Source organism: Podarcis liolepis, assembly GCF_965112155.1.
Source record: "Podarcis liolepis genome assembly, chromosome: 4".
NCBI lineage: Eukaryota > Metazoa > Chordata > Lepidosauria > Squamata > Lacertidae > Podarcis > Podarcis liolepis.
Window position 1 is genome coordinate 100,313,266 of NC_139558.1, and position 27,822 is coordinate 100,341,087.

General features: G+C 42.9%; 2 protein-coding genes and 2 long non-coding RNA genes across 5 annotated transcripts in view; 2 read left to right on the top strand and 2 right to left on the bottom strand.

The window, feature by feature from the left end:
- The window catches only part of LOC310705096 (uncharacterized protein), a 14,087-nt gene extending 9,961 nt beyond the window's left edge, over nt 1-4,126 (top strand). The window contains exon 6 of the mRNA XM_083499516.1: nt 1,514-4,126. Within this exon, the coding sequence (XP_083355642.1) occupies nt 1,514-3,207 (1,694 nt within the window). The 3' untranslated portion in view covers nt 3,208-4,126. The remainder of the gene's footprint in view (nt 1-1,513) is intronic.
- LOC310705088 (uncharacterized protein) overlaps nt 1-4,455 on the top strand; it is a 38,044-nt gene extending 33,589 nt beyond the window's left edge. For both annotated transcript variants that reach the window (XM_083499499.1, XM_083499500.1), the window contains one exon: nt 4,210-4,455. The gene's annotated coding sequence lies outside the window, so the exon portion shown is untranslated. The remainder of the gene's footprint in view (nt 1-4,209) is intronic.
- LOC310705476 overlaps nt 1-21,328 on the bottom strand; it is a 23,374-nt gene extending 2,046 nt beyond the window's left edge. Inside the window, exon 1 of the long non-coding RNA XR_014525323.1 lies at nt 21,114-21,328. This is a non-coding gene — a long non-coding RNA (uncharacterized lncRNA). The remainder of the gene's footprint in view (nt 1-21,113) is intronic.
- On the bottom strand, nt 2,226-13,433 carry LOC310705413. The gene is made up of 3 exons (XR_014525252.1): nt 11,697-13,433; nt 3,171-5,492; nt 2,226-2,332 (listed from the first exon to the last, which is right to left on the bottom strand). It is a non-coding gene; the product is annotated as an uncharacterized lncRNA (long non-coding RNA).
- Nucleotides 21,329-27,822: the final 6,494 nt, after the last annotated feature.

Below are 27,822 nucleotides of genomic sequence, written 5' to 3' on the forward strand. Positions count from 1 at the left end.
AGTTCTAACTGTAGCTTCTTGTCCCACATAGAGATTTCTCAGGAGACAGATGAGGTGATCAGGCACTCCCATTTCTTTAAGAGCTTGCCATAGTTTGCTGTGGTCAACACAGTCAAAGGCTTTTGCATAGTCAATGAAGCAGAAGTAGATGTCTTTCTGGAACTCTCTAGCTTTCTCCATAATCCAGCGCATGTTTGCAATTTGGTCTCTGGTTCCTCTGCCTCTTCTAAATCCAGCTTGCACTTCTGGGAGTTCTCGGTCCACATACTGCTTGAGCCTTCCTTGTAGAATTTTAAGCATAACCTTGCTAGCATGTGAAATGAGTGCAGTTGTGCGGTAGTTGGAGCATTCTTTGGCACTGCCTTTCTTTGGGATTGGGATGTAGACTGATCTTCTCCAATCCTCTGGCCACTGCTGAGTTTTCCAAACTTGCTGGCATATTGAGTGTAGCACCTTAACAGCATCATCTTTTAAAATTTTAAACAGTTCAGCTGGAATACCATCACTTCCACTGGCCTTGTTATTTGCAGTGCTTTCTAAGGCCCATTTGACTTCACTCTCCAGGATGTCTGGCTCAAGGTCAGCAACCACACTACCTGGGGTGTACGAGACATCCATATCTTTCTGGTATAATTCCTCTGTGTATTCTTGCCACCTCTTCTTGATGTCTTCTGCTTCAGTTAGGTCTTTACCACTTTTGTCCTTTATTATGGTAATCTTTGTACGAAATGTTCCTTTCATATTTCCGATTTTCTTGAACAGATCTCTGGTTCTTCCCATTCTGTTGCTTTCCTCTATTTCTTTGCATTGCTCGTTTAAGAAGGCCTTCTTGTCTCTCCTTGCTATTCTTTGGAAATCTGCATTCAATTTCTTGTATCTTTCATTATCTCATTTTCTTGAACAGATCTCTGCTTTTTCCCATTCTATTGTTTTCCTCTATTTCTTTGCATAGCTTCTCTGAGTTATTCAAGTCCCTTCACCACGGCAAGGCAGTGATCTATGAAGGGGATTTTGATCACTACTGTGTATCAAAGAAAGCAACATTCAACAATTCATCAGAATCCAATAATAAATATGTTGGTTAATGACAAACAACACAGGTAATGAACACATACCCAATTTGAAGTGCAGTGTAAATTAATAATGCTGAGTTTTTAAGTGAAAGAATAAGAGCTTTACTGAGTTAAAATAAACTTCTTCATAAAAACATGGTTCCAAACAGTTTGACTAAGATTACATACTGACTCTGCTCACAACTGAGGCGGACTGACTCTGAATGAAATCTTACAGAGAACACAGAGAGAAAATGGCTGCCAAGTCACATGTCAGAGTGACTCAACAGTTAGCAGTTAGGCCTGAATGACTTTAGTAGACCCAAATGATTGTGCATTCCCAACACCTCCCAGCCTGTTTCCTGCTTCTGCTCTCATGTGTCTTTGTCATATGACACAACACCCTTCAGTTCTTCTCCATTTATTCCGGAGGCTCTAATCCCTTTTTGTCTCCATTGCAGATTCTGATGAATCGGAAATCGAGAACAAAGGTGACTGTGAAAAAATCCCCAGAGAGGAGAACCCACGTAAAAATTTGGAGTGTGGAGAAAGCTGCAGTGAGAGCTCCCATTACACTTACCATCAACAAAACCTTACTGGAAATAAACTCTATCAGTGCATGGAATGTGGAAAAAGCTTCAGTCACAGCAAGAATCTTGCTTCCCATCAAAGAATTCATATAGGGGAGAAACCCTATCAGTGTGTGGAATGTGGAAAGAGCTTCACTGATAGCTCCTCTCTCACTTATCATCAAAGGATTCATACAGGGGAGAAACCTTATCAGTGTGTGGAATGTGGAAAGAGCTTCTGTCACAGCCACAGTCTCACTTCCCATCAAAGAATTCATACAAGGGAGAAACCTTATCAGTGTGTGGAATGTGGAAGGAGCTTCACTGAAAGCTCCTCCCTCACCTCCCATCAAAGGATTCATACAGGGGAGAAACCCTATCAGTGTGTGGTATGTGGAAAGAGCTTCAGTCAGAGCTCCCATCTCACTTCCCATCAAAGAATTCATACAGGGGAGAAACCCTATCAATGCGTGGAATGTGGAAAGAGCTTCACTGATAGCTCCTCTCTCACCTCCCATCAAAGGATTCATACGGGGGAGAAACCTTATCAGTGCATGAAATGTGGAAAGAGCTTCAGTCACAGCCACAATCTCACTTCCCATCAAAGAATTCATACAGGGGAGAAACCCTATCAGTGTGTGGAATGTGGAAAGAGCTTCAATCAGAGCTCCGCTCTCACTTCCCATAAAAGAATTCATACAGGGGAGAAACCTTATCAGTGTGTGGAATGTGGAAAGAGCTTCAGTCACAGCCACCATCTCACGTCCCATCAAAGAATTCATACAGTGACCAAACCCTATCAGTGTGTGGAATGTGGAAAGAGCTTCAGTCAGAGCTCCCATCTCAGTTCCCATCAAAGAATTCATACAGTGGGAAAACCCTATCAGTGTGTGGAATGTGGAAAGAGCTTCACTGATAGCTCCTTTCTCACTTCCCATCAAAGAATTCATATAGGGGCAAAACCCTATCAGTGTGTGGAATGTGGAAAGAGCTTCAGAAACAGCCGCAATCTCACTTTCCATCAAAGAATTCATACAGGGGAGAAGCCCTATCAGTGTGTAGAATGTGGAAAGAGCTTCATTCAGAGCTCCTCTCTCACTTCCCATCAAAGAATTCATACAGGGGAGAAACCCTATCAGTGTGTGGAATGTGGAAAGAGCTTCACTGATAGCTCCTCTCTCACTTCCCATCAAAGAATTCATACAGGGGCAAAACCCTATCAGTGTGTGGAATGTGGAAAGAGCTTCCGTCAGAGCTCCCATCTCACTTCCCATCAAAGAATTCATACAGGGGAGAAGCCCTATCAGTGTGTGGAATGTGGAAAGAGCTTCAGTCAGACCTTCTCTCTCACTTCCCATCAAAAAATTCATACAGGGTTGAAACCCTATCAGTGTGTGGAATGTGGAAAGAGCTTCACTGATAGCTCCTCTCTCACTTCCCATAAAAGAATTCATACAGGGGCAAAACCCTATCAGTGTGTGGAATGTGGAAAGAGCTTCCGTCAGAGCTCCCATCTCACTACCCATCGAAGAATTCACACAGGAGAAACCTTATCAGTGTGTGGAATGTTGAAAGAGCTTCAGTAGCAGCCGGAATCTTACTTCCCATCAAATAATCCATACAAAAGGGGGAAAAAACATTAAACAGTTTTGGATTCCAGGCTTTGGCTAATTGACTTGTATGAATATCAAAGTATTATGGGCCTTAATTTATGATGAGTCAAAAAAATGTTTGAATAACCTTTCTAAAAAGACCAGAGGGATTTCTGTTAAGTATTGTTGGCAGGGACATCCCGAATGCCTTTAGAGAAGTATTTTTATATGCAACGGCCACAGCTCGGACTTAGGTGGGAAAGGGGTGGAAGGAAGAAGTCGTCTCGACAATAACGGACTGGCATAACAAGCTACAAGAATTTGCTGAAATGGTGCAGTTGACAAATAGCCTGAGAGGCACTTCAAAACAAAAAAATATTTTAAAATGGAATAGATATATGTTCAAAAATACAGTAAAGTTTCGCTATCTATGCTAGCATTCAATTGATATTGGAAAGAGACTGAGTTGAGAAATAAGACCAAGGGTACATATTGATATAGGAATGTATTAGAAAAAATGTAAAGAAATATACAATAATAAGAATACATTCATTTGTGAAAAAGGAATATAGAAAGGGATAGACAGGAAGTCCAAAGTGTTGGTACATATATGATTTTGGAATAATTTTTTGTCCTTGTTTTCTTTTAGCATGTAAACTTTGTATACATGTTGAAAATTATAGTAAAATAAGCCTTGTGATGTAACATGATCATGTTTACCGATGTAACATAAGAACATTAATAATTTAAAAAAAGACATCTAATGCCCTTTTAACATGTGATGTTTTGTGTTTTTATGTGGTGTTTTTATGTTGTAACCATCCTGAGGCCTTTGGGTGTAGGGAATAGGCTACAACCCTTAAAGGCCTGGGGGTCTTTGACCCATCCCCCAATAAAATATTTGAGGATGCCACCCCCCCAGTTTTGGGTGTGTTTCCCCCCCCAAACACAACCTTTTATCCTTCTCTTAAAAAATAAAAAAATAAACTCACAAAGGTCATGAGGAAAACAAAATACAAGAAAATACAAACGTGGACAGGTCCCATCTTTCTGGGCAAAACGCAAAAGTTTCTTTAAAAGAGGCTTTCCCAAACTAGGGTCCCCAGCAGCTCCCGGACTACAGCTCCCATCATCCCTCCCTATTGGTCCTGCTAGCTAGGGATGATGGGAGCCGTAGTCCAAAACCAGCTGGAGACCCAAGTTTGCTTTAAAGGGAAAGTAGGCTGGCCGTGTGACACCCTCTGCTGGACAAAAGCACTGCCCCAGAATCTGAACCACCCCCAGTACTGCTGCTTGGAATTTATAGATTGCAAAACTGAAGTTTGATCGGCACTTCAACCTCTAGGGAGCTTCTAGGTGTTTTCTGCGCCACCTAGAGTACCCACAGAATTGTGGCGTCTGCTGGCAACACACAAAGGAGAACAAATGAAAGACAAACACAAGGGGCAGGAAAAAACCTGGAAAGGGCCATACCAAATGGACATCCGGTGTGAAGAGGTCACTTTCCCCACTGCTGAGCAATGCCACAGGTAGAGGAGATGGAATGCTAGAAGTGTCTCCGGGGCAAGGGGAGCTGCTGGGAAAGTGAACTACAGGTTCAAAATATTACTTTTTTAAAAAGTTGTTGCCATTATAGGCATTGCCATTCAAATGGCGTGCATGCATCATGTGTTTGATTGTGCAAGGCGGGCCTTAACTGGCCCCCCATCAATATTTTATTCAAGTCGGCAGCACTGGGTCGTGTGGTTTCCAAATTAGATAAAAGACATGAATCTCCTTCCTTTGCACATGTTCCAGCTTAATATCCTCATTTATTCTTTTTTAAATTTATTTGCGTTCATCTGAAGATTTTACAATATAAATATACAGGATGAAAGTCCTCTGTGAGATTTATGTGAGGAAGCTGGTAAAATGTGGGCTGAATGAGGTAACTCTTAGGTGGATTTGACTGACCGAACCCAAAGAGGACTCCTTCATGGTTCCTCCTCATCCTGGGGAAAAGTGACAAGAGGGGTGCTGCAGGGTTCTGTCCTGGGCCTGTTGCTCAACGTCTTGATAAATGACATGGATGAAGGAACTGAGGGGATGCTCATCACATTTGCACACGACCCCAAAGGGATTATAATGGCGTCCTCTCTCTTCTTCAGCAACAGACAGGGAGACACAGAACAGTGCAAAAGCACAGCAGAGCGGAAGAGGTAAGACTGACTTCCGTTCTTACACTTTCCAAGCCTAGGAAAGTAAACAGGTTCATGTTCAAAATGAACTTTCTTAGCTGACTTCCGGAGGCGGCACGAAACAGCAATGGCGGTCCTCTTCGGTCTCTGAAGAGGGGCTCCGCGGAAAAGGGTCGTCCGCTGCGGCACAGTGGTGACCCGTCAAGAAAAACCACGGGCAGATTGAGCCTGTGGCCGTGGGACTCGGCGGGCACCAGAAGCAACTCCAGAAACGAAGAAGGAACCCCGTAAGGGGCTCCGGAACGTGGAAGGGGGAGCGGTGCTGTGAGTTCATCGCTCTTTCCGCGGAAGCAAAGCCGCGCGGCTGCTGCTGATGAGCGCTGACCTTTCTTCTTGAAACATCAGGCTTCAAACTACATACTCGTGAGTAAGGATTAATTTTTTCGGGACTAAAAGACTTAAAATTCGGCTGAAAACGGGAGACGCAAAACAGGAAGTCCGTCTTCCGGCTGTGCTTTAAAGATCAAAAGCAAAGACTTTGACAAGCGGGAAGCGCTTTAAAAGGGATTATAAAATCGGGACTATCGTGTGCCGATGGAACTGGCTTTTAAAAGGGGAAAGAAAAAGATTTCTGTTCTTGAACATACTGGACTTTAAATGGGACTTTCCTTCCTTTTGTGGATTATAAAGGATTAAGATACCAATTCTTGGACTGCCAGGAGAAAAATGAGCTGTCGTTGCGGAAACTGTATTTAAAATAGAAACTTTTGCATTTGAGCGTTGCGGTAAGATACTATCAAGGAAATTGTTACTTGCACCTTTTATGTGAAACTTTGTTTCAACTAGGGAAGAGCTCTGCACGTTAAAAAAAAAAGAGACTGAAGGACTTTTGGCAAACTGAGCTTGCAGGGACTTTAATGGTGGATAAAATTCTTTCTTTTCTGTGAATTACAGTAGCACTCCCCCTAGTGGATTTCGGATTTACAAGTGCTTGAGAACATTACTTTATTTTGACTCTCTGTGGTTTTGTTATTTACACTTTGGAACTGTCTTTCCCATGGGACAGCATACAATTTGACCTTGACTCATTGACAGGTGTGGAATGAGTGGCCAAGCGAAAACAAGATCTGCAAAAACGAAAGCAAAACAAGCCCAACTTGTGCAAACAACTTTGGCTTCTCAGTCACGTAGATCATCTGTCCCAGCTGTCTTGGGAGTACAAGAAAAGGAAGTTGAGCAGCCAGCAGCAGAGGATATGGCTGCAGGAGGATCTGAAACCTTCTTAAAACAAATGTTGGACCAATTTGCAATCTTGAATAAGAAGGTGGATGACCAATCGGCAAAAATTGATCAAGCCACATCCTCTATCAGTAAATTGACTGACCAAGTTGCACAACATACACAAGTAATTGGGAATCTTAAAGAAGCAACTGTGGAAAATCGGAAACTGGCTGAGGAAGCCAATCAGAAAGCAGAACAAGCAAACCAGAAAGTTGAGGCTATAAAAGGGGAGGTAAGGCCGCTACACAAGCATATCAGTGATCAGCAGGCCTACCTGTCTATGGTGGAGCTGAGAAATCGGGAAAATAATTTGAGATTAAGAGCTATACCAGAGCTTGAACAGGAAGATTTAATTTGTTATTTGACAGCATAATTTTCCAAGTTCTGGGGTACAGAAGAAGACAAAGACTTTAAAATCACAACTGCGTTTAGATTGGGAAGAGTCGTGAGGAGGGACAGGCCCAGAGACTGTTTGATTATTTTGAGATCCAAGCAGGAGAGAGACAAAATATTAGGCCTCCATTTTAAGACATCACTTGTTATTCAAGACAAAAGAGCAGAAATTTACAGAGATATACCAAAACAACTTTTGGACCTCAGAGCTACATATACAGACCTAGCAAGACTACTGAGAGGTAACGCAATTCCTTATAGGTGGGAGTTCCCCCAAGGACTATCTTTTAACTTCAAAGGAAAGAAAGTTAAAATCAAAACAACAGAAGACAACCAGAAGTTCCTGAACGACCACGGAGAAGACCTTCAAAAAGGAGCAGTAACATCTTGGCCACCACCACCGCCTGGAACAGTACCGACACTTACACCCTCGGGTCCAGAAGAAAAGGAGGACACCCCATCATAGGAACAACAGATTGATCCAGGATGTCTCTGCAGCTGCTCAGTTGGAATATAAATGGTGGGAATTCCCCGGAAAAAAGAAGGATCTTTCATATTTTGAAAAAAGAACAATTGGACATTATTTGCTTGCAGGAAACGCATGTGACAAGACTCCATAGGAAAGTGCTAATCAACAAAAGATTAGGCCAAGAATTTATTTCATCAGACAGAGTTAAGAAAAGAGGAGTGGTGATTTATGCAAAGGAGAACTTGTCACCGAAATTTTTATTTAAAGATGAGCAAGGAAGAATTTTGGCAATTGAAATACAAACACAAGGAGAAAATTTTTTGATATTAGGAATTTATGCACCAAATGAGGGGAAATCGGAATTTTACAAGAAGCTGCATGAGATAATGCTGGACTATCTGGATTATACCAACATCATAATGATGGGAGACATGAATGGGGTGGTCTCTACTTACATGGATAAGTCACAAAATCAAAATTTAACTAAAGACGGCAGACTACCTAAAACTTTTTTTGAACTAACTGACAGTATGGACTTGATTGACATCTGGAGGACAAAGAACCCCTTAGGTAAAGAAGGAACATTATTTTCTGAGGCCCACCTGTCATGGACAAGAATCAACCAAATATGGACAACTAGAGGGCTGGCACCAAAGACTAGAAAAGTGGAAATCTGCCCAAAGACTTGCTCCGACCATAACGCCTTGAAAGTGGAATTGAGACTTACTCCAATCGGTTCCTTTAGATGGAAAATGAATGACACCCTATTAAGAGATCAGGAGATCGTGAAGAAGGCCAAAAAAACTTTAAAAGATTATTTTGAAATTAACTTGAACACTTCGGTGGAAAAGAGAACAATCTGGGACGCAAGTAAAGCAGTAATGAGAGGGTTTCTGATACAACAGAATACGATCAAGAAAAAACTCTGGAATGGAAAAAAGGATAAGATACTAGAGAAGATAAGAGATGGAGAGAAAAAATTGAGATTAAAACCAAAATCAAAAGAGGTCCTAAGAGAAATTAAATTCCACCAAGCACAATATGCGAAATTGATAAACCAAGAAGTGGAATGGAAAATTAAACAAATGAAACAAAGATCATTCGAATCGGCGAATAAATGTGGAAAACTGCTAGCATGGCAGTTGAAAAAGAGACAAAAATTGAACTTTGTTACCAATCTGGAGGTTGAAGGGAGAAATATCCAGAAACCAGAAGAAATTAGAAAGTGTTTCCAGAGATATTTTAAAAAACTTTATACGCAAGGGCCTCAGGAAGTGACTGAGATGGACGATTTTTTAAAGGTTAATGGATTACCAAAACTATCCCAGGAGAAGAGAACAACTTTGAATTACAGAATAACACAACAGGAAATCAAGGGTGCCATTCAGAATATGCAACTAGGCAAATCTCCAGGCCCAGATGGACTCACCTCCAAGTACTATAAGACATTAAAAGACTATTTGATACAACCACTAATGGAGGTTTGTAACCAGATTATGGAGGGGAGGAGGGCACCGGAAATGTGGAAAGAAGCCTTCATCACATTGATACCTAAACTGGAAACTGAAAAGACCCAACTTAAGAACTACCGTCCCATCTCACTCCTAAATGTGGATTATAAAATTTTTGCAGATATTTTGGCAAATAGACTTAAAAAAGTGCTAAATGAAGTAATTCATAAGGACCAGGCAGGCTTTCTCCCAGGTAGACATTTGTCTGATAACACCAGGAACATTATAGACATTTTGGAACTTTTACAGACTAATATTAACACTAAAGCAGTGTTAATCTTTATTGATGCGGAGAAGGCCTTTGACAACATTTCTTGGAGGTTTATGAAGAAAAATTTGGAAGGGATGGGAGTGGGACGGGGGTTTGAAAATGGCATAGAAGCAATCTATTCAGAGCAAAAAGCTAAATTGATAGTGAACAATGTGGTGACAGAAGAGTTTAAAATTGAAAAAGGAACACGACAGGGGTGCCCTCTTTCCCCTCTTTTATTTATCTCAGTCCTGGAGGTGCTTTTGAATATGATTAGAGAGGACCGGTTGGTGCAAGGAATACAGGTCGGAGTGAAACAATATAAACTGAAAGCTTTTGCAGATGACTTGGTTTTAACACTACAGGAGCCAGAACCCAGTACAAAAAGGGTTTTAGAACTGATTTATGAGTTTGGTCGGGTGGCGGGATTCAAGTTGAATAAGCAAAAAACTAAAGTTCTGGGGGAAAACTTGACACCGTTAGAAACAGATGGGTTTCAGAAGGAAACAGAACTAAATGTGGTTAAAAATGTGAAATACCTAGGGGTTAATTTGTCTTCCAAAAACTTGAATTTATTTAAAGATAATTATGAAAAATGTTGGTCAGAAGTTAAAAAGGATTTAGAAACTTGGTCAAGATTGAAACTTTCCTTGTTGGGTCGAATTGCAGCTATAAAGATGAATGTATTGCCAAAGATGCTGTTTTTGTTTCAAACCCTACAGATCGTGGACAGAGTGGAATGTTTTGGTAAATGGCAGAAGGACATCTCCAAGTTTGTTTGGCAGGGCAAAAAGCCCCGAATAAAATTTAAAATACTAACTGATGCAAAAGAAAGAGGGGGGTTTGCCCTGCCAGACTTAAGGTTATATTACGAAGCTGCAGCCTTCTGCTGGATGAAGTATTGGTTACTTTTAGAGAACACTGATGTCCTAGATCTGGAAGGGTTTAATAATTCTCTAGGATGGCATGCATATTTGTGGTACGACAAGGTAAAGACTCATAAAATGTTTAAAAACCATATTGTCAGAAAAGCAATATTTATGGTCTGGACAAAATACAAAGACTTATTAGAAAGTAAGACTCCGAGGTGGTTATCACCAGTGGAGGCCAAGGCTCGAAAAAAACCCAATATGGAGGCCGGCTGGCCGAAATATGGGGAAATAATAGAGAAAATTGGAGACAATTGGAGGTTGCAGAGCTATGAAAAATTAAAGAATAAGGTGAAAGATTGGTTCCACTATGCTCAAATTCAAGAGGTTTTTAAGTTGGACAAAAAAACAGGATTCCAGGCGGAAAAATCGAAACTAGAGACAGAACTGTTAGAACCAAAGATTAAAGTACTTTCGAGAATGTATAACTTGCTGCTTAAATGGAACACCTAGGATGAGACAGTCAAATCAGCCATGATAAAATGGGCTCAGGACATTGGGTACAACATTATGTTTGAAGACTGGGAAAGGTTATGGACCACTGGTATGAAATTCACGGCATGTAATGCCTTGGAAAAAAATATTATGAAAATGATATACAGGTGGTACATGACCCCAGTCAAGCTTGCTAAGATATATCATTTGTCTGATAATAAATGTTGGAAATGTAAGGAGGCTGAAGGGACATTCTTTCACCTCTGGTGGACCTGTCCAAAAGTGAAGGCCTTCTGGGAAATGATTTATAATGAGTTAAAAAAGGTGTTTAAGTACACCTTCCCTAAGAAACCAGAGGCCTTCCTCCTGGGCATTGTCGGCCAGAAGGTGTCAAAGAATGATAGAACCTTTTTTATGTACGCAACTACAGCAGCAAGAATTCTCATCGCAAAATACTGGAAGACACAAGATTTACCTACACTGGAAGAGTGGCAGACGCAATTGATGGACTATATGGAACTGGCCGAAATGACTGGCAGAATCCGAGATTTGGGAGAAGAAACAACGGAGGAGGATTGGAAAAAATTTAAGGATTATTTACAAAAAAATTATAAGTTATATGAATGTTAAGAATTCGCACGATTTGGAAAACTTAGCTTCAGCAATAAGATTTGATGGTATGGGAAACTAAGTTATATTTATGAAGGGATTAATGTTTAAAATAATATTACATTTGTTTTTAGAGTAAATTGATAACAAGTATTTTAAACTTAAAATATAATTATTTTGAAAGAACAAAAAAATGCACGAAACAAGGTTATAATTTGCTGATATCTTTATTACAAAGAACGCATGGTGAGGGAGACGTGGGGAAGTCCGGTTGGTTATGGAAAAATGTTTTGGAAAGATGATTTCTTCTTCTTTTTTCTTTTTTCTTTTCTGTTATTTCTTTGTATATCTGACTTAGTATCTGTATCTGGAAAAAATGCAATAAAAATATTTTAAAAAAACAAAAACAAAATGAACTTTCTTAAACACCCTTTTTGTTAAGTATCCCAAACCAAGCGCTGCCAAAGGAAAAATGGATATTATTTATGTATGCTACAACAGCGGCCAGAATCTTGGTTGCACAATATTGGAAGACAGAAGACATACCATCAAAGGAACAATGGCCAGAAAAACTGATGAACTCTGCAGAGTTGGCTAAGCTAACAGATAAACTATGAGAGAAGGACAAAAAGGACTTCAAAAGAGTCTGGGAACCATTTACAGTCTATTTGCAGAAACAACAAAATGGACTGGATTCACTGGCAGGGTTTGAATAAACGTTCACAACTTTATTTCAGTAACAGATACTTTAGAGAAATGATTTGGGAAATTGCTTTTATATAAGAAAAGCAGGATACAACAAATAAAGCTAAATAACTCAGCAGAGGGGAAGTTGAGGGAAGTCCAGAGGAGGGGAGGGAAAACAATGGTAAATAACATGATGATTGAGATCTGTATTTTTATTTGTTATAAAATTCAATAAATATTCGTTTTATTTTAAAAAAAGAAAGTAAACAGAGACATGTGACATACTAGCCACATATCCAGCAACGGGAGGAGTGAATTGCTAACACAACACACATGATTGCAGGTGTTACAGAAATGACATGGGGTGGCAAATCTTTAAAGTCGTCACAGTGTGTTCAATTCTGGGCATCACCGAAGGAGAAGGGATGTGTCTGCAAGCATTGGGGAGTGAATTTTAAGTTATGGTGGGGTGGGGTGGGGTGGGGTGATGGGCTGAAAATTAGCCAAGCTTTGCTCTTTGGTAGAAAAAGATGGAAGGATTGGTTTTCAGAGTTTGGAATAGAGTGTTAAGAAGTGGGAGGTGAAAGCGGTGATGTTTTGGAGCAGAGCTGGCGATATCAAGCATTTGAGTGATTATCTGGGGATTTTCATCACTTTGTCTGTTATTCAAATCGGACTTCAAATAGGCTAAAGTCAAGCCAAAGTTTAAAGCACATAAAAATTCATAATTAGGTGGAATGTGCCTTGACCAAACTTTTATTCCTGGCTTTTGGTGGGAAAGTTGAGTTGTTGGGTTGTCTGAATGTTGAAGTTCTGATCTATTTAAAGTTTCAGATCTATAAGCCTGCTTGCTAAGCAAAAAGAAACAGGAAAGCATACATATCAGAAATGTCTTAGGACATCGAACTGGGAAAGTGGATTTTAAACTAACTGAAAAGGTTTTATGCCTTGGGAATTTGGTCTCTTAAATCTTAAATCTACTCCTTCGCCTTCCTTGAGTCCCTGGTAGGAGAAGCCAATCATGGCTTTATTCAAATGGTAATTTAGTCAGGTGATGCAACACTTCAAATGGTATAATAGATTGCTGAATCATGAACCCTGTACATGTACAGTGGCTACGTTAGTTTAAAAAAAGAAGAAAAGAAAAGAAAAAGTAGGTTTAAACCAAGAGGTGACAAAGCTATGCTCTGCACATGAAACTTGATTCAAATTTCTTTTTGTAAAATTGGGAGCCATTGAGGGAACGGCAGTGAGAAGGACCCCTTTTGTGTGTTTGTGTAAAATGGTTGGTTGCCCCAAATCTTTGCCCCAGGGGGTCCCAAAGGGGAAATAATGGTGAAGTACTGAGCCATCAACTATGGAAGAAAGGTTGCCAAGGTCCAAATCTAACATGCAAGATTCTTTCCACAGGTAAATTTCAGAGTTCTCCCACTCTGAATTGTCTCTGAGTAGTTGTTTTATTTAATGGATTTTTATCGATTTTATTGAAGCCTTATTTACCTAGGGATCCATCAGCCACGCCATCCCCGGACCTTGGAGGGAACAAAAGTACCAGGAAAGCAAAATCTTCTTTGGAGAAAAAGTTTATTGAAATCTGTGCACAGAGACAATCTGTACACAGAGACAACCAGCTGGATAGCTCCTGAAAATACACTGGCTGTAAAGCAAGACACTTCAGCAGACTTTCTTATACTTTCTGAGCACTCTTCCCCCTCCCACACCTTCCCCAGACTTCCCCAATCGGCTAGCAAATGTTCAACTTATTCCCCTATATGGAACATCCATATTGCTTGCTAAACACATTTTATTGCTTGCTAAACATTCCTGTCTTTCTGCTAACCAAGCACTCCCTCCCCTCTCCTTCATACACGTGTCTTTTCTCATTCTTGCATTAGTAAGCATAAGACAGGAAAAGGGGCCTCTTTAGCAGGCCTGGTTAAATTTAGCAGGTCTGGTTGGTTATTGCTAACAGCAGCTTTAGCAGGTCTGGTTATTTCTTGCTTACAGTAGCAGCTTCTGCTAGCCAGCAAGGCAGGAAATGGCCTCTGACAGATTTAGCACACAGCCAGTGTCTGCTAGCTGCTAGCTGACCACATTTTGCAGAAGTCAAATTAGCTCAGAAAGTTGCTTAGATCCAAGATACAGAGAATATTAAAAAATCCTTCTTAGGTACAAAGTACAAGGTATAAAGAATATTGAGAGAAACCTTTCCCATCTCCCTTTACTCCCTCCTCTTCTTTTGAACAATCTATTACTTAGATTCGTTCTGGGGTAGGGGTCTATATTCTCTCATTACAGCAATCACGCGAGGTCCCATCATGCGGGACATCATCTTTCCCATCATATTCTGCAAGCATTGCATCAAGCAGGGAATACAAAAGCAAAGAAGCAATAGAAGCATTATTGGGCCCACCAGCATGGTAAATATTCTCCCCATCCATCCACCATCGGGCAACCAAGAATATAACCAATTCCATGGATCACCTTCTGTAGTTTTTAGCGGGTTTTCAGCTATCATTGTTTCCATGTGGTCAATTGTGGCCGAAATGCTGACATTATTATCTGGGATAAACATGCAGCAATGAGAATGAACTAACGCACAAACTCCTCTCTATGTTGAAGATGTTACCAATGGGAATTCTATGTAGCATCAAACCTGGCCGTTTAGCATAAGGTGGTATGTGCATACACAGCCAACAATTGGAGAGATTTAACATTGTGGTGAACTTCCTCAAGGGTGAGAGCCTACCGGTGAGCTGATGCTCCCACTATGTGGGTCAACTTTCCTACTAACCCTGTTGGGTGGATTGAACTTTTGAGCTGCCTCCCTACTGACCAGGGCATATGGAGGCTGAAATCCTGGGGTGGCAATTCTTATTTTGGGAGGCTCGAGTCACCACGATTGTCAGAGGTGGTCTGCAGAATTTACTGACACTTGTTCAGCAATCTCAATGCACCCCTGGTTCAGGCTCCCACCCTTGCAACACTTGCATTAAGATAGGTTCCGTCCCATCTAACGCCTGGATTAAGATTAGAACCTGGTCCATCAGATGAGGTTGGTACAGTGCTCTACCCCCCAGATAACAGTTGACTACCCTCCCACAACAGCAAGAGCGGTCCAGAACTCGATAGATTTCGATCGTCTCTGCAACTTCCCGTATGAGCACTATCCACGCGTGCTGGACAGTGGTGTGGGAGAGGAGCCACAACGGGGCAGTGGGGTGTTTCAATACGGCAATCTCATCAAACCCCAGTTTCCAATAGCCAATGAGCACGCCATCTCTTACCACCGGCAAGACGAACCAGTCGTAGCAGAGGCCAGCAGGCCAATAAGGGCGGTATGGCTCAGTGGGGTCAGGGCTGTGGGGCATAGAGCAGATAACAGAAAAAAGAAAAGAGAAAGTCCTTATGGAAATATTAAATGTCCTGGTGGACTTCCTGGATTAGTCCCGGCACGGGTTTTCACGTTGGGGACGCTGCCCGCGGGCGCCCCTCCCATCCAATTCTTCAGCTGTGCGTTGAGATATCAGCTTCCGGTGTGATATCAGCAGAGCGGTCGTCTGCCAGGCATCTGGAGATAATCAGCCGAAGGGAGTTCTCTGGATCTGGCGTAACTGTCCAGTTTGAAATGGCTTTCTTTACTGAGTAGGGTGGACCCACGGGGTGATGCCAGCAACCTCCACAGCAGTAGGTGTAGAAAGTAGCACAGTGTATGGTCCCCTCCACCAAGGCTGTAGGGGGGGGCTCGCTGCCAGTCTTTCACCCACACTTCGTCACCTGGCTCGAACTGATGCAGCCAACACACAGGGGTTGCGAGCCTGGGTCCACCTGTCGAGACAAAAGAAAACTCGGAAGAATATCTGGACTTAATTATTCAATTGCATATCCTGACCAGCATGTGGGGGACAACATTTTGACATATGGGACCGGTCTCCTAAATATAATTTCAAAGGGTGACAGATGGGTCCGTTTTGACGGGAGACTGCGGACCCTGAGTAACGCCAAGGGCAACATGGTCACCCAATTAGACCCGGTCTCCTGTGTCAGCTTGGACAGCTGATTCTTTAGAGTTCTGTTCATTCTCTCTACTTTTCCAGAACTCTGGGGTCTATAAGCAGTATGCAGCTTCCAGTTGATCTGGAGCGCTTTTGCCAGCCCCTGTAGGACTGCATGAACAAATGCTGGTCCATTATCAGATCCTACGGACCTTGGCAATCCATAGCGAGGGATGATTTCCCTAAGCAGGCACCTGGTTACTTCAAATGCCTTTTCAGTCTTTGTGGGCCATGCTTTGACCCATCCGGTGTAGGTGCACACTGCTACCAGCAGGTAGCGGTGCAGTCCACAACGGGGTAATTCAGTAAAGTCCACGACAAGATCTTCCATAGGTGCAGTTCCACTGTGCTGAATCCCTGGGGGAGCCAGTGGTCCGGCTCTGGGATTATTCTTTTGACACAGCAGGCATTTCCTGGAAATCTGGGCTGCCAGTTGGTAGAGGTGGGCTATATAGAAGCATTTCTCCAGCTGCTTGGTTGTAGCATCTGGTCCTATGTGGGTTGAATCATGGTATCTCTGAGTAACCTGCCGAGAAAGGGACTCTGGAATCCATATCCTGTCATCAGGGGTAAGGTACCATCCTTCTTTGGACAGCGTCAACTCCTGAACGTCTGCAGTGTCCCTTTCCTGCTTCGTATAAGCTGGCTTGTCAGTGGTGCTTAAAATCTCTTCTGGGACCAGTGCTCCAATAACCGAGGCGGGGGCCAGTTCTTGGGCTGCTTCCTTGGCTACTCTGTCTGCCAATCGGTTTCCTCTGGCCACTTCCCCTGGTCCAGTCTTGTGTCCATAACAATGGATAACTGCCACTGCCTCGGGCTCCCATACAGCATCCAGAAGGTTCAATAAGGCTTGTGGGTGGGCCACCTGGCTTCCTCTGGAGGTAAGCAAACCTCTTTCTTTCCATAAGGCTCCATGGGCATGTAAAGTCAGGAATGCATACTTAGAATCTGTATAAATGTTTATCTTCTGTCCCTTTGCCAGGCTCAGGGCTCTGGTAAGTGCAGTTAGCTCTGCCAGCTGGGCTGATGTTCCAGGCGGGAGTGACTTTGCTTCGATCACCTGGTCTTCCAGGGCTACCACTGCATAACCTGCCTTCCAGTGTCCAGCCTCAATGAAGCTGCTTCCATCCATAAACCATGATGGCCATTGGGGATCTGCTTCATCTTTAAGGTCAGGCCTGCTAGAATACACCTCATTCATTACTTCAATGTAGTCATGCGTGGGCTCCTCACCTTCTCCTACCGGTAATAGGGTAGCTGGGTTGAGGGCTGTGGTGACTTGGAATTTCTAACGCGGATGTAGTAGCATCTGACATTTCCTCATTTTAGCCTGGGAGAGGAAATAGGTGCCTTTCGGCAGATGGCACACTGATTCTTTCCTAAGCGGCCTCGCCCTCCTCTTCTTCTCCTAACGGTGGACTTCCCGTCTTCAGGGCCATCAACTTCTTTGCCTGGTACTTCTTTTTCTTCTGGGTCTCTTTTTCCCTCTGATTATAAATGGTCTGGGCTAATTCCAGCATCCATTCAAGGGTGTGGCCCATAAAAACCTTCATTTTTTTTGGTGGATATCGGGCGCCGCTTGGGCTACAAAGGCAGTTTTTATGATAGGGGCATTGGCAGCCTCATCTGGGTCCACAGGGATATACTGGCGGTAGGCTTCCTTCAGCCTCTTTAAGTAGGCTTCAGGGGCCTCCTCTGTCCCTTGCATTCTCATGTGTGCTCGGGCTTCAGCATGAATTCGCCTATCCTCCTCTGTAGTTAGTAGGGCATCCATCAAATATTGCACATCATAAGAAGTGGGGTTGTATGTTTTAAAAATTGGCAGGGTTTTCTTCAAATGAAGGGTTTTGATTCTTCCAATTACAAACATCTGCACTAGAGAAGGGGACATGTTGAACTGTATGAGTTCTATTGGGCACAACCCCATCAGGTCCCGCGGGGGCCGGAGGGTCATACACTCTATGGAGAGGCATCACTCTGGCCGCGCCCTTCTCCTGTGCTTTATGTGCCCTATGGAGGGTCACTCTTTTCGCTGCCTTTCCCCACTTTTTCTGCCACTTTCTTCTCTGTTCCCCTATACATCCCGCTGTTTTAAGGTTCCACATACTTTCTCAAACGTTCTGCCTGTTCCTCTGTTCATATCTTTCCATCACTTGTCAACTTAATCAATCTTCCTACAAATGCCTCATCCTCATCATCCTCTTCTCGTTCCTCCCTTTCTCCATCTTCGCCCAGGTCTAACAATGCATTGTCCACGGGATTGGGGGCTGGGCCATCTGTTCCCTGTGGCGGGGGTGGTGCCAGGGCTGTTGCCGGGGCATAAGGCGGTGGGGGCATTAAAACTTTATCTTCTTCCTTCTCTGAATCCTGGAGGACTGGGGGGTTGTCCTCCTGTCTTCCTGACTGAGCAGATACGGCTGCCTGAGACTTTTTGGCAGCATGACTTCAGCCAAGGGGGGTTCTTTTCCACATTGGTCTTCCATGTGGAAATGTAGGGGATTTGATCAGAACGGTCATTCAAAATGTTCTGATATAATGGATTAATGAGTTGCAAATCAAGGGTCCTGATGGACGGCCAATTTATTCTTTTTGGGTGGGCCAATCTAATTCACAATGTCCTCATCTTCCCCTCATCAGCTTGAATCCCCAAAAGCCTTCCAAGTATCTGACATGCAACATAGCAACATACAACATACAAATCACATCAATATAATTTCAACATGTAACACACTAAACACACCAAGATAACTTCAGCATGCAATACACAAAACACACCAAAATAATTTCCCCTCCTTCTTCTGTTCCAAATTTTTGCTGGTGGCACTCTCCTGCACAACCAGTCCCCTTTATTCCTGGTGGCTGGCACTCTACTGCGCAACCAATCCCCTTATTCCTGGTGGCACCTTATTGCCTGTGGCACCCGGCCACAACCAGGGGAGGTTGATCAAGCCTCCTGCCCTTTCCGTCGGGCTGCCCTTTCCGCCGGGCTTACCTTTTTTTCCGCTGCGGACCTGTCCCCTCGGCGCCGTCCTCTTGTTCTCCCTCAACTAGATGTCTCCACTCCAGAACAGTGTGGCTGGCTCCCCCCACGAAACAGGCGGGGTGCGCACGGGAGCCTGCAAACGCTGCTGAGCTGTTCACCTTGGTTGAGCCTGGCCCTCCGGTCCGTATTGGGGAGGGGGCTTATCCCGGACGAGCCCCCAAAGAAATGAAGCCTTATTTACCTAGGGATCCATCAGCCACGCCATCCCCGGACCTTGGAGGGAACAAAAGTACCAGGAAAGCAAAATCTTCTTTGGAGAAAAAGTTTATTGAAATCTGTGCACAGAGACAATCTGTACACAGAGACAACCAGCTGGATAGCTCCTGAAAATACACTGGCTGTAAAGCAAGACACTTCAGCAGACTTTCTTATACTTTCTGAGCACTCTTCCCCCTCCCACACCTTCCCCAGACTTCCCCAATCGGCTAGCAAATGTTCAACTTATTCCCCTATATGGAACATCCATATTGCTTGCTAAACACATTTTATTGCTTGCTAAACATTCCTGTCTTTCTGCTAACCAAGCACTCCCTCCCCTCTCCTTCATACACGTGTCTTTTCTCATTCTTGCATTAGTAAGCATAAGACAGGAAAAGGGGCCTCTTTAGCAGGCCTGGTTAAATTTAGCAGGTCTGGTTGGTTATTGCTAACAGCAGCTTTAGCAGGTCTGGTTATTTCTTGCTTACAGTAGCAGCTTCTGCTAGCCAGCAAGGCAGGAAATGGCCTCTGACAGATTTAGCACACAGCCGGTGTCTGCTAGCTGCTAGCTGACCACATTTTGCAGAAGTCAAATTAGCTCAGAAAGTTGCTTAGATCCAAGATACAGAGAATATTAAAAAATCCTTCTTAGGTACAAAGTACAAGGTATAAAGAATATTGAGAGAAACCTTTCCCATCTCCCTTTATTATCAGGTTTTGTTTTGTGTGTATATACCTATGCATTATAGCAGGGACTGAAGGGGAACAGTTAGGGGGAACAGTTAGGTTACCCTAAAACTGTTTGTGAATTTCCTCCCCCAGCCAGGCCTCAAAGCCTCAAGCACTTTTCAAACTGCACTTTTCAAAGTTTTTCTCTCTCTAAGGCTAAAAGCTTTTAGCTCAGCATCTTTCTATGTAACAAAGGTAGCTGAATTAGAACAAAGCCTTTTCGCTTCTCAGGCCTAGCTGACCTTGTCAAACAGTACATCTAGATTGTTGCAAACATTTCCGGGAACAGAGCCAGGAAACAAGAGAAACATTTCTATGCAATCCTGTGAAGGGGAGAGGGGAAAAGGGGGGTTGGGGAAAAGGGTAAAAACCTGCTGTAAAATGTTTTTTTCTGGGGCCTGTTTTGTGAATCCATCACACAGGTGCCTCTGCCCCCCTCCCCACGGCAGAATAAACCTCTTTCTCTGGATTTAACCCCTTGGTGTCGGTTGACCCTTTTTGTCTCTGCCCAGGTGCAACGTTTTCCACCCATGGTTAAAAGGCCTAGAAAGGCTACAGGACGTCCAACTTCCAAGATGCTGAGATCTACTCCCAGTAATAAAAATCCTGCCAGTGATCTACCCATTGTCTTTGGCCAGAGTTCTTGAGCTTTTCTCAGGGAGCAGTGACCAGAGTTGTGCATCCACCAGTAGATCGCGACTGACCTGTTGCACGTACCTCCATTCTAGGAACAGCATCCCTGATACAGAATTTCCCTAAGATGATTCCCCTTTCAAACAGGATACCTGAACATAAGCCAGCAGGGTCCTCCTCTCCGGCAGCCCCAGAACGGCCTCTGCTGTCCGGTGCTTGGACACCTGAAGGGCGTGGAGTCTTCTTAGGGCAGCTGCCTGGCAGCTCTCCATCACCTGGAGTAAGAAATCTTGCTCTGGCTCCAGCAAAAGTCAGGCTGTCAGTTCCTCTCAACTGAGAGTCCTGGCAGGGGGGACCAGGTCTGAGGGAACCTCTCCCTTATAGCTGTCAACTTTTCCCTTTTCATGCGAGGAATCCTGTTCGGAATAAGGGAATTTCTCTTCAAAAAAGGGAAATGTTGACAGCTATTCTCTCCCTACTCTTGTTTCCTCCAGTACTCACCATTGCTGGATGAAGAAAGCCTCTGGCACATCTTCCAGAAGAGAAAAACAAGTAATAAATGAAATAAGAAACTGAGAAAATAAGAATCCACTGATTGCCTCGCCTTGTCCTTCGTCAACTGCCACCAACTGCTCTCTCCTCCACTCGCCTCACTACTAACCCAAAATGGCCGCCTGCAAGTCTGTGGTCCTTGTCACCATGGCAACCCCCCTCACCTGCACCTGGGCCCACCTGGCTCCACCTATTGGGAGATGATCTATAATGAAATGGGAAAAAAAGTTTTAAGATAAGCTTTGTTAAAAGATCAGAAGCGTTTTTATTAGGAATTTTAGGGCAGGATTTACCAAAAGATAAGGAAGATCTATTCATGTATGTGACAACAGCGGCCAGAATTTTACTAGCTCAAAGATGGAAAAGCGACGAAATACCAGTGAAAGAACACTGGCAAGAAACGTTGATGGAATAGGCTGAAATGGCGAAGCTAACTCAGAGACTTAAAGATAAGGACAATAATGACTTTAAAAAGGATTGGGAACCTTTTAAGATGTATATACAGAAACAATGCATAGAAATGGACTCACTGGCAGGATTTGAGTGATACACTTACAATGGACAAATACAAACAGAAAATGCAGTTATGAGGTAAAAATGAGAAGGAAAAGACAAATGTTATAACCTTCATTCTAATATATGTAATTTAAATGTTTGATTATGTTAAAATTTCTTTAATTCAGTTATTAAAAGTGGCTCCTCTTACTTAAGGGCCCCACAGACCTCATGGGACACCAGTGCAGATTCCCTTATTGCTTTTCAGTCGACCAGCAATGGGGGTTGCATTTCCTATTTTACAGGAGGGCTGTTGCTGAAGCACATGACATGCTCTCAGTGGCGTAGCGTGGGGGGGTGCAGCGGGGGCCGGCCGCACCGGGTGCAACATCTGAGGGGGGCGCACTAATCTAGTGGAAGAGACTCGAGTGCTAAAATCCACGGGTTAGGGGGCGCAAATTACTTGCCTTGCCCCGGGTGCTGACAACCCACGCTACGCCAGTGCATGCTCTTCACACTTAGTTATCTATTAGGAACACAGGCACAAATTATTGTGTGTGTGTGTTTGTATTTGCAAACTACCCCAGTCTCTGAGCGGTGAGATTCCAGGGGTCCCAGGCGCTTCCCCATCTTCGGTTTCCTTGGAACGAAAGTCAGCGGAGACTGTTGTCTTTATGATATCTTTTTTTTAAAAAAAAGATATTTATTAAAGTTTCCAATTTTTTGCAAAACATAAAGAAAAAACAAATCCTTATCTCAAAGCATTACAGCTTAAAAAGAAAAAAAGAGAAAAAGATAGAGAAAAGAAACACCTTATTTTCTCTCCAACCTCTTAAATTGTTATAGCTTTAAATTCTTGCTTACAAAAAGAAACTTGTTTTATCATAATTACAGCTTTAAACCACTTAATTTCAATCCAACATCATTCAACATTCCTTAATTTTGCAATATTTTTGCAAATAGTCCTTAAATTTTTTCCAGTCTTCTTCTGCCGACTCTTCTCCCTGGTCACAGATTCTGCCAGTCATTTCTGCCAGTCCCATACAGTCAATCAGCTTCATCTGCCATTCTTCCAAAGTGGGTAGATCTTGTGTCTTCCAATACTTTGCGATAAGTATTCTTGCTGCTGTTGTTGCATACATAAAAAAAGTTCTATCCTTCTTTGGCACTAATTGGCCGACAATGCCCAGGAGAAAGGCCTCTGGTTTCTTCAGGAAGGTATATTTAAATACTTTTTTCAATTCATTATATATCATTTCCCAGAAGGCCTTAATCTTTGGGCATGTCCACCAAAGGTGAAAGAATGTACCTTCAGTTTCTTTACATTTCCAACATTTGTTATCGGGCAAATGATAGATTTTTGCGAGCTTGACTGGGGTCATGTACCACCTATATATCATTTTCATAATATTTTCTCTCAAGGCATTACATGCCGTAAATTTCATCCTGGTGGTCCACAACTGTTCCCAGTCAGCAAACATAATGTTATGCCCTACATCTTATGCCCATTTAATCATGACAGATTTAACCGTTTCATCTTGAGTATTCCATTTCAACAGCAAGTTATACATTTTTGACAAAATCTTAGCTTTAGGTTCTAACAGTTCTGTTTCCAATTTAGATTTTTCCACCTGGAAATCAACTCTTTTATCCTGATTGTAAGCCTCCATTATCTGGTAATAATGGAGCCAGTCTCTCACTTTATTTTTTAATTTCTCAAAACTCTGCAGTTTCAATTTATCTCCTTCTTGTTCCAAAATTTCCCAATATTTTGGCCATTTGACCTCCATATTGAGCTTTTTCTGGGCCTTTGCTTCCATCGGAGAGAGCCACCTTGGGGTTTTATTTTCCAATAAATCTTTATATCTTATCCAAACATTAAATAATGCTTTTCTAACAATATGGTTCTTAAATGCTTTATGTGCTTTAACCTTGTCATACCATAAATATGCATGCCACCCAAAAACGTTATTAAAACCTTCTAAATCCAAATTGTCTGTGTTCTCAAGAAGCAGCCATTCTTTCAGCCAGCAAAATGCCGCTGATTCATAATAGAGTTTAAGGTCTGGCAGGGCAAATCCACCTCTGTCCTTTGCATCAGTTAATATTTTAAATTTTATTCTGGGCTTCTTGCCCTGCCAGACAAATCTATAAATGTCTCTCTGCCACTTCTTGAAACAGTCCATTTTGTCCAAAATTTGTAATGATTGAAACAAAAATAACATTCTTGGCAATACATTCATCTTTATAACAGCAATACGGCCTAACAAGGAAAGCTTCAAATTTGACCAAATTTCTAAATCTTTTTTAACTTCCATCCAGCATTTTTCATAGTTATCTTTAAACAGATTTCCATTTTTGGCTGTCATGTTAATCCCCAGGTATTTCACTTTCTTAACCATAGTCAAACCTGTTTCATTCTGAAACTTCTCTCTTTCCATCGATGTTAAATTTTTCTCCAAAACCTTAGTTTTTTGTTTGTTCAATTTAAATCCTGCCACCTGACCAAACTCTTGAATTAATTCTAATACTCTTTTAGTACTAGATTCTGGCTCTTGTAACGTCAAAACCAGATCATCTGCAAATGCTCTCAATTTATACTGTTTAGCTCCGACCTGTATACCTTTAACCAACCGGTCTCTTCTAATCATATTCAGCAGAACCTCCAGGACCGATATAAAAAGCAATGGGGAAATTGGGCACCCCTGTCGTGTCCCTTTTTCTATCCTAAATTGTCCACATTATTTACAATTAATTTAGCTTTTTGTTCAGAATATATTGCAAACAGAAATTGTCAATAATGATTGTAAAATTATATCTAAAATGTACAAAATACTATTGGAATGGCACACGATGGACGAGGAGGTTAAAGAGGTAATGATTTACTGGGCCAGAGATTTAGGGTATAGTATAGAGCTGGAAGAGTGGCAAAAAATATGGAATGAAAATCTGAAATTTACAGCATGTGTAACGTTAAAAGAAAACACCATGAAGATGGTATATAGATGGTATATGACACCGGCTAAGCTGGCAAAAATGTACAAGATCTGCAATAAATGCTGGAGATGTAGAGAGAAAGAGGGCACATTTATGCACATGTGGTGGGAATGTAAGAAAGTGAAGGGGTTCTGGGAAATAATATATAATGAGTTAAGGAAAATGCTGAAATATAGCTTTGTAAAGAAACCAGAGACCGTTTTATTAGGGATAACCAGAAAGGAAATAAATAGGGACTTTAAACTCTTCCAGTACGCAACAACTGCAGCGAGAACGCTGATAGCTCAAAGGTGGAAACAAGAACAAGTACCGACTCTGGACGAATGGAGAAGTAAATTAATTGACTATGCAGAACTGGACAAACTAACGGGAAAAATTAGACTTCAAAGAGATCATAAGTTTTTGGAGGACTGGGGAAAATTTAGAGAGTATTTGAAAACTGTATGTGAGGAGAATACAACGCTAGTGTGCTTTAAAGAAGCTTTGTGAAAACTAAGGAATATCGCAAGAATGTAAACGAGGATACAAAATTTTTATTTAAAGGCGATATTATAATTAAGAAATGTGTAAATAGGAGAATAACCTTGGATGACTGTCAGAGGAGTTGAGGGAGGTTCAACAAACTAAAATATGTGATGTGGAAAACGGAATGATTGAAGATTTTATGGAAAATTTAATAAAAAACATTTTTTAAAAAACAGAATATATTGCACCTATACCATTTTCAAAACCTTGACCTACCCCCATACCCTGTAAGTTCTTTTTCATAATAATAAAAATAAATAATAAATTTTATTTATATCCCGCCCTCCCCAGCCGAGCCGGGCTCAGGGCGGCTAACAACAGTCAAATAACAATCAAATAATAACACATTCTAAAAATATTTCATTATAAAAATTAGTTAAAATCAAATTGATGGCAACCGATTAAACAAAATTCTGTGCAGGTTGCCAGAGGAGGGAGTCAGGCTGCGCCCTGACCAAAAGCTTGGCGGAACAACTCTGTCTTGCAGGCCCTGCGGAAAGATGTCAGATCCCGCAGGGCCCTAGTCTCTTGTGACAGAGCATTCCACCAGGTTGGAGCTGCAGCCGAGAAGGCCCTGGCTCTAGTTGAGGCCAGCCTAACCTCTCTGAGGCCTGGGACCTTGAGGGTGTTATTATTTGTAGACCGTAGGTTTCTCTGTGGGGCATACCAGGAGAGGCGGTCCCGTAGGTACGAGGGTCCTAGGCCGTATAGGGCTTTAAAGGTTAAAACCAGCACCTTAAACCTGATCCTGTACTCCACCGGGAGCCAGTGCAGCTGGTATAGCACCGGATGGATGTGATCCCGCAGCGAAGACCCCGTAAGGAGTCTCGCTGCAGCATTCTGCACCCGCTGGAGTTTCTGGGTCAGTCTCAAGGGCAGCCCCACGTAGAGCGAGTTACAATAATCCAGTCTGGAGGTGACCGTCGCATGGATCACAGTGGCTAGGTCAGGGCGAGAGAGATAAGGGGCCAACTGCTTAGCTTGGCGGAGATGGAAAAATGCCGCCTTTGTTATAGCTGTAATCTGCGCCTCCATAGAAAGGGAGGTATCGAAGATTACACCCAAACTCTTAACGGACGGTGCTGGCACTAATTGCACCCCCGCAAGAGATGGGAGTTGCCCCCTCGATCCCATATCGTCCCGCCCCAGCCAGAGGACCTCTGTCTTCGAAGGATTTAACTTCAACCGGCTCCCACGTAACCATCCAGCCACAGCTTCCAGACATCTGGTCAGTGTGTCTGGGGCCGAGTTAGGATGGCCATCCATCAACAGATAGAGTTGGGTGTCATCAGCATACTGATGGCAACCCAGCCCAAAACTCCGGACAAGCTGGGCGAGGGGGCGCATAAAGATGTTAAAAAGCATCGGGGAGAGAATCGCACCCTGAGGCACTCCACACACCAAGGAGTGACGCGATGACAATTCCCCCCCAAGCGCCACCCTCTGTCCCCGATCAGAGAGAAACGAGCGCAGCCATTGAAGGACTGTGCCCTGGATCCCCACGTCGGCAAGGCGGTGGTCCAGGAGTTCGTGATCCACCATGTCAAAGGCTGCTGACAGATCTAGAAGAATCAGCAGCCCCGACCCGCCTCGATCCAGCTGCCTGCGGAGATCATCTGTTAGGGCGACCAGAGCCGTCTCGGTCCCATGACCAGCACGGAAGCCGGACTGGAATGGATCCAAAGCAGATGTTTCATCCAGAAACCTACCAAGCTGTTCAGCAACCGCTCTCTCAATCACCTTACCCAGGAATGGAAGATTCGAGACCGGGCGGTAATTGGATAGATCTAAGGGATCTAACGATGTTTTCTTTAAGAGCGGACGCACCACCGCCTCCTTCAGTTCCCCTGGGAATATCCCGGTGCCAAGGGACAAATTGATGATATCCCCCAGGGGGGCCCGCACCTCGTCTGGACACGCTCTAATCAGCCATGACGGGCACGGGTCAAGAGGACAGGTGGTGGGCTTTCCAGCTTGGAGGAATCTGTCCACATCGGCTGGAGATATCCGGTCAAAGTGGTCCAATACTGGACCCGAGGACAGTCGAGGGGCCTCCAGTTCCTTTATTGTATCCAAATTGGCAAGGAGGTCATGGCGGAGCAACAAGACCTTCTCCGCAAAAAAGCTCGCAAATGCCTCACAGCTGTGTGTCAGATTGTTATTTAAATTTGGCTGTCCTTCAAGGGACGTTAATGACCGGATTATACTAAATAATTGCGCCGGGCGAGAGCTAGCGGATGCAATGGAGATATATTATCAAAGGCTTTCTCCGCATCCACAAATATCAAAACTGCTTTAGTGTTTATATTCACTTCTAACTTTTCCAAAATGTCAATTACATTCCTCAGATTATCAGATAGATGTTTTCCTGGCAGAAAGCCCGCTTGGTCCTTATGAATCTCTTCAATCAGTACTTTTTTCAGTCTCTTAGCCAAAATATCAGCAAATATTTTGTAATCCACATTTAATAAGGATATGGGACGGTAGTTCTTGAGTTGAGTCTTTTCAGTCTCTGTTTTCGGTATAAGTGTAATATAAGCCTCTTTCCACGTTTCTGGTGCCCTTTTCCCCTCCAAAATTTCATTACAGACTTCCTTCAAAGGTTGTATTAGCCAGTTCTTCAAAGATCTATAATATCTGG